Source organism: Eptatretus burgeri, chromosome 10, assembly GCF_056783735.1.
Source record: "Eptatretus burgeri isolate ZD-2024b chromosome 10, Ebu_testis_v1, whole genome shotgun sequence".
In the NCBI taxonomy this organism is placed as follows: domain Eukaryota; kingdom Metazoa; phylum Chordata; class Myxini; order Myxiniformes; family Myxinidae; genus Eptatretus; species Eptatretus burgeri.
The window spans coordinates 57393059-57403058 of NC_140970.1; the positions used below are offsets into that span (position 1 = coordinate 57393059).

Below are 10000 nucleotides of genomic sequence, written 5' to 3' on the forward strand. Positions count from 1 at the left end.
GACAGATCTGAACTGAGCTCCATGGTCCTGTCTTTGGAAGAATTAATTAATCAATTCTGTGAACGCGTGGTGAAATTCGTGAGACACGACCTCATTGCCAAGGGCCAATCTCAGTTTCTGAAAAATAAGAAAGACGAAATCGGTGAAGGAGAATTTGTCATTATTGGAGACTTCTCAGAGAACTATTTGTTTGTCGTACAGGATGCGGCCCAAGGATTCCATTGGAACTGCTCTCAAGTGACAATTCACCCCTGGGTTTACTATTTCAAATTGGACGATGGCAAATGAAACCACGATTCGTTCACGATTATATTAGAATACAATACTCACGACGTTGTCTCAGTCCACCTCTTCCAAAGAATTCTCATTGAACACTTGAAATCTCACTTTGGAAATGTAAAGAAACTTTACTATTTTACACATGGTTGTGCTGGCCAATATAAGAATTGCAAAGCCTTCATAAACCTATGTCATCACAAATCAGAGTATGGTATTGACGCAGAATGGCATTTTTTGCCACAAGTCATGGCAAGGGCCCTTCAGATGGCGTGGGAGGTACAGTCAAACGAGAAGCAACACGTGAGAGCCTCCGTAGACCTTACGACAGTCAAATTATTTCTCCAAAAGACCTTTTCGCCTTTGCTGAAAATGGTTTGAATGAAATGAGGTTCGGTTACGGGATCCACGAGGCGTATGACAAGGAAGAACGAAATCTGGAAGAAAGGTTAAAAACGGCCAAAACCATAGCTGGAACTCAAAAACTTCATGCTTTCATCCCTATTTATGAAACTGCTCTTCAAGTACGCGAATTCAGCCTTAGCGAGGAACACCGTATCGAGTCAGATATTTCAAAATCTACACCAACTTTTAATGGGAAACTCTCAGGTTATGTCACAGTGCACTATGATGGAAAATGGTGGCTTGCCTGCATCATGGAAGCCTTTCAGGACACTCATGAAGTGAAAGTGAATTTTCTTCATCCAAACGGGCCCGCAAATACTTTCTTTTTTTTCCTGACATTGAAGGATCACTGCATTTTAGACATTTCTGATATACAGTAGACTAGGCGTAAGGCGGCAGCGTGTAACTCGTCACTTCGCCTAAGTCGGCAGCGTCAAAAAGTCCCGAATTTATCCAATGTTAAATCGACTTACAGACTTTGAATAAAGTCTGTAAGTTGTCATCTCTAAGTCGTCACTTCGTCTAAGTCGTCAGATGTTGTCCGTTCCCGCGTAATGGAAACTCAAGTAAATTACCACGCCTAACTCGTCACACAGAACTGTTGCCTCGTGAGAAGCCCGATTTCATGGAATCGTGATGCACGGGCTATTTATAACTGCGCTGCGTTCAGCTCAGTCAGCGCGTCGTCCCACATGCATCTGAAGAGGTAGACAGGCTGCGCAATGCAGTCTCTGGCGAAGGAGTAAAGGATCGATCGAGCTTAGTGTTGAAGTCCGATCATGGTTTTATATTGGCTTGTTTTGTGCATCACCACACTCACTTTCACATAGGTATTGAGTGGTAGTCATCACGATGATTGTGTGTCATGTAATTTGTCGATGGTATACGAATTTTCATTCCATATGAAAACTCATTCTACATTCATTCCAATGAATGAATTCTAACAGCCATTCATTCCACATTTGTCGATGGTATTTGAGTTTTCATTCCATATGAAAACTCATTCTACATTCATTCCAATGAATGAATTCTAACAGCCATTCATTCCACATTTGTCAATGGAATATGAGTTTTCATTCCATATGAAAACTCATTCTACATTCATTCCAATGAATGAATTCTAACAGCCATTCATTCCACATTTGTCGATGGTCATATAACATCACCGATGGTACACGAGTTGTCTTACAGTTGTTCATTATCTTTACTTTTGATAAAGTGATTCATGAATTCCATCTTTGCTTGATCACTTTCCAACTAACCAATGAACCCCCACCTATGCCTCGAGGATTGTGTTTCCCTTTTGGTACAATAGCCGGCTTCGAGATTGTTGCGCCCTCTCACACGTACATGTCCAGGCCACGCGCGACTTCATCCTTCACCCCACAGTCATCATGAATGTTCGCATACGCGTAAGTCGTCACATGTCTAAGTCGTCACTTTTTTCTCGGTCCCGATGGTGACGACTTATGCCTAGTCTACTGTACTCCTTTCCGTCGAACCAAAAACTGCTACAGGTAGAACCTACACAATCAGTAAAAAAGAAACATAGCTGTCAAATAAAACATTGCTTGGCAAAAAATCTTGACTATAATATGCTAGGAAAAACTCTTCCTCATACTAGTATCGCTTCCAGTTCCTGCATGTGCATGTGGAAAATTGATGTACAATATACTGATATAGTTTATTGGAAATCTTGTGTTCAAATATTGTGCTATGTATTGTGGGGTATTGTGTGTCCAGCACCCAAGTCCGAAACAATAAAACCATCATCACACTTGAACCCATTGAGATCCCATTTTAATTTATGCTGAGGTGTTGGAGCATATGAAGGGGTATTCTCACACGAAAAAATCGGGACCATCGGTTTGGCTGGGGAGCGGGGGCCCAAGGTCAAAGGGCGCCCCAAACTATAACTTTTTGAATTTCTGTTTTGGAGTGATTTTACTTTACGCGATTTGAAACATCTTGCTTTTACGAGCATTTTGATTCCAAGATCAGCCAAATTGGACCACTACAACCTGTGATATGGCCTCTGGAAGATTGTGGGTAAACTGGGGACGCCCAAATTTGGGGGGCCCCTAAAATGCGCCCCGATGGGCCCACAGGTCTATAAGTTGGTATTTTGAGTTTTTTTCACCCAAGTGAATAAATGACGAACATATGAGGAGAAAATGAGGTATTAGTGTCGGGAGGGTGTGTACACTTGACATGGAATGCCCCTCAGGAGGCGCATTAATTTGAGTCAGCCGAACCATGCCACTGTTGCATCATATCCCTGGAGCTTCTCCTGTCGATTTCATTGCATCACAGTGGCTGCAAGTAATTGACATTGAGCCAATAGCAACTAATGGATCAGAGCATAATCCAAGGCTGGATTGAATGGGAATGCAGACTTTTTTCTTTTTCCCTCAAGGGCTGGTTCCTGGATGCAGCCATTCCTGTTGCATTTGCCTCTTGTCTTCTTTCTTGCTCTTCAGGAGTTAAGGCTGCTCTGAATGCAGCTTTTGTTGCAATGTTTTCCTCTCGCCTTGCCTCGTGTTGTTGAGGACTTTCAGCTGCTCTGGATGCAGCCATTCCTGTTGCATTTACCTCTCATCTTCTTTCTTGCTCTTCAGGAGTTAAGGCTGCTCTGGATGCAGCTTTTGGTGCAGCATTTTCCTCTCATCTTCTTTCTTGCTGTTGAGGAGTTTCAGATGCTCTGAATGCAGCCACTGCTGCTGCATTTGCTTCTTGTCTTGCTTCTTTCTGTTGAGTTAAGCCTGCTCTAGAGTCTAAACGCAGCTTTCGCAAGTCATTGCTTGCTTCTTGTGAATTTTCTTCTTTTGGTAGGACCTATCTTCCGACAAAATAAAGGGGGGAGACAGAAGGAAGGGGAAAGCAAGGAAGGGGGAGGAGAGCGATGCTTTACCACACGTCGCAAAATACACTCCTGCTGGGTGTCCAGCTGCATCATATGCATTCTCTCTGCAGGATCAGAGTACATATATATGTACATATGTACATATTCGTATATACAGAGGGATGTGGAGAGGGAAAGAGAGATGTGGGAGGAGAGTGCTGTACTGTATTCAGAGGGGTTGGAGCAAGGATGGGACAGAGAGAGAGGGGCAGGGAGAGGGGAGATAGCAGAGAGAAAATGTTATGCTTTATGAACACACACACACACACACACACACACACACACACACACACACACACACACACACACACACACACACACACACACACACACACACACACACACACACACACACACACACACACACACACACACACACCTCATTTTTATGTCTCCGCTGACAAAGTTACCGGAGCCATATGTTTTCGGGTTGGCCGTTTGTGATAATTTTCTATGTTTACTCTGCAACCGCTTATGCGATTGACACGAAATTTCCACCATTGGTGTGACTACTCATGTGGAATGTTTTAATGATAATTATGATGTCATCGGTCATGTGGTGTAGCAGCCATGTTTGAATAAAGGAAAAATTTTGGGTCTCTATCTCTGAGACAGCTCAATGGAAAAAAATGAAACATGGCACGTATTAAGTCCTCCCATGAGAAATAAGTCATATATTTTTTAGTGATGTCATTGGTAGCCTCATTATGATGTCATAATTGCATATGTCGAATGATTTATCCGATCAATATGAAAATTTTTGAGGGTCATCTTGGGCTAAATTGTATAGGGGAAAAAATTGATGAATTCATCAGTCAAGTGGTTCAGCAGCCATGTTATTTTTAACATAAAAACCTTCAAAAAAAACCCTCTCCAAAATGGCAAAATAGATTCATGCAAAACTTTTCAGGTATGATCGCTTATCTATGAGGAGCAAAAAGTTCTCCACCTATGATGTCATAGGTCACATGATTGATTATTATGATTCTATGATTTTTATGCATCTATGATTTTTATGAAGAATAAACCTTCAAAAATCTGCTCCAGAAGTGCTTGACAGATCGACGGGAAAGTTTGCCTATGTGCTCCACAATCCTTGGGGATACCAGGGTGTTCACAAATAATTAATAGGTCACATGGTCTGGCATCCATTTTTGATTGAATGAAAATCTTTAAAAAATGATTTCTCTTGAACCGCTCACCAATCAATGCGAAACTTCACAATTATAATCTAGTAGTCATATGGAATATACATTTTCAATTTCAACTTCAACCTGATTGGATGCATGGTCTGGCAGCCAGAATTATTTACTTTTTTTGAATCGGGGTTCAGGGATTTAAATCGAGTTTGGTGCAAGTCCATGTGATGATGTAGTAATTTGGGTGGAGGCATATCTGTCGACGACGTGATATTAAAGAGTGACATTGTAGTCATAATAATATGACAACGTTGTTTTTAAAAAGTTGCACTTCATCATCACAGCAATATGACACTGGAAATGTCTACTCACCACAGAAACACAATCACTGACTGTTATCCTCAACTTCAATTCTGTTCTTCTAACTTTTCTTCACCATTTCTCTTCATTCATTCTCTCTGTTGTTTTTCAGGTGAAGAACTCAAAGAAACATCGTCCTCATCTTCTTAAATGTCGTCATCTAAACATCAAAATATGTTGGAAGAGAACTCCTCAGAAATTAAGCTGTTAAAAGATCCCTTAAAAAAGGGTTAAGATCGCACAAACGTTTACATTGTGAGTTAGAAACATGAAGAAGTCAACACTGGGAATCTGATTTCCGAAGAGGCAGAATAAACGTTGCGACTTGTTTGGGTGGTTTTCATATACTGTACGTTTGAACAGTGGAGTGGTCGTTTATAAGGCTCTCTAAGCGATGAGGTTCCCTTGACAAGAGATTGAAGGAATGTATTTCAGGGTGAACACGTTTCGCATCCGAACCTCATTGGAGTCTCTGAAACAATCCTAACCAGACACTAAAGGGAGAGTGGAATGATTTTGTGTAAGAATGGGAGAGATGGTTTTACTGCTGCTATAATTTTACTGAAGCTAAATCTGTGTGTGTGTGTGTGTGTGTGTGTGTGTGTGTGTGTGTGTGTGTGTGTGTGTGTGTGTGTGTGTGTGTACGCATGTGTGTACGCGCGTGTTCTTCTCTCCCTTCCCTTTGTCCTCTTCTTTCCTGTTCCCTCCCTCCTCTTCTCTCCTGTCCCCTCCGTCCTCTTCTCTCCTGTCCCCTCCGTCCTCTTCTCTCCTGTCCCCTCCGTCCTCTTCTCTCCTGTCCCCTCCGTCCTCTTCTCTCCTGTCCCCTCCGTCCTCTTCTCTCCTGTCCCCTCCGTCCTCTTCTCTCCTGTCCCCTCCGTCCTCTTCTCTCCTCTCCCCTCCGTCCTCTTCTCTCCTCTCCCCTCCGTCCTCTTCTCTCCTCTCCCCTCCGTCCTCTTCTCTCCTCTCCCCTCCGTCCTCTTCTCTCCTCTCCCCTCCGTCCTCTTCTCTCCTCTCCCCTCCGTCCTCTTCTCTCCTCTCGCCTCCGTACTCTTCTCTCCTCTCCCCTCCGTACTCTTCTCTCCTCTCCCCTCCCTTTGTCATATCCTCTCCCCTCCCTTTGTCATACCCTCTCCCCTCCCTCCAATCATTCTCTCCTCTCCCTCCATTTTATCCTCTCCTCTCCCCTCCATTTTATCCTCTCCTCTCCCCTCCATCCATTCTCTCCTCTCCTCTCCCCTCCATCCATTCTCTCATCTCCTCTCCTCTCCCCTCCATCCATTCTCTCCTCTCCTCTCCTCTCCTCTCCTCTACCCTCCATCCATTCTCTCCTCTCCTCTCCGCTCCATCCATTCTCTCCTCTCCTCTCCCCTTCCCTCCATCCATTCTCTCCTCTCCCCTCCCCTCCATCCATTCTCTCCCCTCCCCTCCCCTCCATCCATTCTCTCCCTCCCCTCCATCCATTCTCTCCTCTCCTCTCTCCTCTCCCTCCTCTTCTCTCCTCTCCCCTCCATCCTCTTCTCTCCTCTCCCCTCCCTCCTCTTCTCTCCTCTAGTAGTTGCCGCTTCCCTCTCTTCAGACCTTGACAAAATCACAAACTGCTCAAACACAATTTTGCTTACATATCCATATTGTACACCTTTTGTATTCTCTCTTACCCCTCATCGTTAACTGCATGCCTTGTTTGTCTGTCTCCGTCTAATTTCTCCCTCCGCCCTGGTGTTGGTGTTTCCCCTTTCTCCTGCTGTTCTCTGTTGTATTGTGTCCTGATTTTATCTGTGTAATCGCTCTTCCATGAGCCTAGACCATGTAAAAAAATATAATAAAAAGCAATGCCACAACATTCGCAAACCCCATCATTTGTGGCATTTTTCAGGAACATCTCCCCCACGAATATTGGGATCCAACAGTATATAAAATTGTTATCTGTTGGTAAAGTGAAAAAGCTTGAGATGATTTTGTTTTTAACCTTCATCTCATTTCATTTCATTACAGTTTCAGAATTTTCGGAACTCCATGGATTGTTAACAATATCCTGGAAAACAAAATTCTTTACATGTACCAGCTGGAATTAAACGAGTGAAACACTCCCCTCTTAAGGCCCGGTCACACCTTGACGTTTTAGCCAGCGATGGCAACGTGTTAAAATGTATGTAAAACGCTGGCTTACGTTGAACTTTTGATGTTTTTTTTTAAAGATTCGGACGTATTCATAGCGACTTGGTCTTATGTATAACGCTTTGGTAACTACACAGAACGTTTCGTTGTGTTATAGATAACTTATACCAACGAATGCTGAACCTGTTGTCGGCCTACACAACCGATGCCCAACGATAGTCTAACTTAGGCATAGCGCGTTGCACGCATAGCCGACGATGTCGTGACGTAGCCTATTAAAAGGCTGACGCACAACGATTCAAATCATAACTGCCGTAGAAATGGAAGGGTCAAAATCGCGGTCACACCTTGGCGATCTTGCCAGCGTATGCCGACGTAACAAAAAGTGTGTCTAAAACGTTGGGGCACGTCGAATACGGTATGGGTAAGTTTGGTATGCGCGAGTAGAACGCTAAATACGCTATCATAAGTTGTAGTAAGTAGAGTACGTCAAGAAATTTTGAACATGTTCAAAATTTTACGACGTACTCGGCATATGACACACGTTCGCATGCGATGAGGATAAGTTTTACACACGATATGTGGACGCTTACACACGTCCACAAACGCTACTTATAAGCTACTCATAAGTCGAAACACGTCGCGGTAATGTCTTTTTTACGCGAAACTTATTTCTAACTTGTGTTTGACGTGCTTTGAACCAATTCTTTACGTCGTCCCAACACACATCGACGTATGTAGACGTATTCCAATGACGTCTTCCGGTCGACAAAAAAAAAAAAATGAATGTGTTTCTAGCTTACAACTGCCATATAAAGACGTGTTCCCAGCGGTTTTGGGAATTGGTATATAAAAATGGTGTTCATAAAAGGGGAACCCAACAGTGTTTTCGAGTCCTTTTTGAGTCGATGTCCATGTCAGCAGTAACAGTATCAGTATCAGTATCAGTATCAGTATTAGTATTAGTAGTAGTTTGTTCATGTTGGCAGTAGTAGGTGGGTGTGAGGGGGAGGGTGTGAGTTATGATGGATCCTCCTTGGGTCCGCGTGTCCACGGGTAGGTTCATAGGCTGCCACTCAACGATTTAAATGGCTGCATCTCCACTATTGAAAGTAGACGCTTACGCTCAACAATTTGAATTTTTTTTACACTCAACGACTTTTAAACGGTACCACTCAGCTAGTTTCATTGTTTACAATGAACGATTTAAATTGCTGTCACTCGCCTTTGTTTTTTTTTTTTTTGTTTTTTTTTTGACGCTGGGGTTTGGAAATTTGAAGCGTTTCTTCTGAACGTGTTAAAACGCTCAAAACTCGACTATTTTAAATAGACGCTGCCGATGGACAATTGGAATCATAGCCAAGCTAGACATCGAAGTGTGAACATCCTCGTCATGCCGAAGAAAAGTTTGAAGAATGCTGCAAATAAGTGTCCTGGCCGTGGCCGTGGACGCTGACGCAAGGACGATCCATTATACCGACGTCTTTCAGCCTATGAGTAACTTAAAAGTAACGTCTGTCGACGTGTGGCAACGATCGCGTAACGTGCCAACAACACGTTAATCATAGGTTAGAAATAAGTTTCGGATATGCTAAACATTACCTCGGCGTGTCTCAACTTATGATTAACTTACAAGTAGCATGTGTTGACGTCTGTCAGCGATCGCAGACCGTGCCTACAACTTGTGGCCAGCGTAGCGGAACGTGTGAGTCATACGCCGGCATACGTCGTGAAATTTCAAGCATGAAAAAATTTGAGGACAACCGAAAAGTACAACGTTTAAAGCCAACGTACAACGACGTATGGCAACGTACTACGACGTATGCCAGGGTGCTCTCAATGTTATCAAAACTTACCCATAACGTATTCAACGTGTGCCAGCGTTTTAGAAAAAAAATTCAAAAATCGGCATACGTTGGCTAAAACGTCAAGGTGTGACCGGGCCTTTAGTCCACATGCAAAACCCTCAAAGTACAAAACACCAGGATTTGATAAGTTTGAAGAAGTGTTTTATACAAACCAAATCATTAATAACTTTGTTGAGAAACAGCCACCCACCTTAGGCCAGCGGTAAACCTCAATAAAGGGCTATATTTTAGGAGTTTAATCAACCAGCTTGACACAAAGCTACAACAGGTCTCATATGAAAGATGGTGATCTCAGTAACACATTAACCCTGTTGTCCTCATATTTTGGTGTGCGGTCCATGAAATATTCACATTTGAAGGATATACCAGTCTGAATATTTGGACCATTTCAGAAAATCACATAATTTCCCATAAACTACAAGACAAAGAGCCCCTTCTTACACGTTTTGTATTGAAATGTGTCGATTGGACAGGAGAATAATGTAGTATCACAACCACATCATTATATGTTAGGGTTTAGGTTAGGGTTAGGGATGCTGAGAGCAGCGGTGGCATTGTTGGCCTAACGAGAAAGGAGTCTGCACTACTTCGGTGGACAATCACACGACAAAGCTTTGGAGAATATGCATCTGCCATATGATCCAGAAGTGGGACCATCCACAAGGATGACATGGGTCATGAACAAATGCGCCCTGCAGCTCTGAACCGTGATGAACAGCATGTACAGCGATTGATTTGTCATGTCGAAGACAATATGACACATCCGTTCTGGACCACTGATCATCCAGATGAACATATTGTGAATATATCAAGTAGTGTCATCGCTTCCAAGGATATTCAGAAGTCCTTGTTATCTGTCCACGACCTGGGGAAAAGACAGATGGAAGAGTACATCACAGAATCTCTTTGCACTGGGGGGAAGAGAAGCATGTACC

At 43.1% G+C, this 10000-nt stretch overlaps 1 protein-coding gene across 2 annotated transcripts in view; it reads left to right on the forward strand.

The window, feature by feature from the left end:
- LOC147018638 (sperm motility kinase 2B-like) overlaps positions 1–7019 on the forward strand; it is a 170380-nt gene extending 163361 nt beyond the window's left edge. Inside the window, exon 17 of one of the 2 annotated variants that reach the window (XM_085898523.1) lies at positions 5195–7014. Coding sequence is in view for 1 of the 2 variants with exons in the window: in XM_085898528.1 (XP_085754654.1) it covers positions 5593–6750 (1158 nt within the window). In the remaining variant the exon portion in view is untranslated. Of the gene's footprint in view, positions 1–5194 lie in introns of both variants that reach the window. The other variant, XM_085898528.1, reaches the window with a different exon arrangement.
- The last annotated feature ends 2981 nt before the right edge of the window (positions 7020–10000 follow it).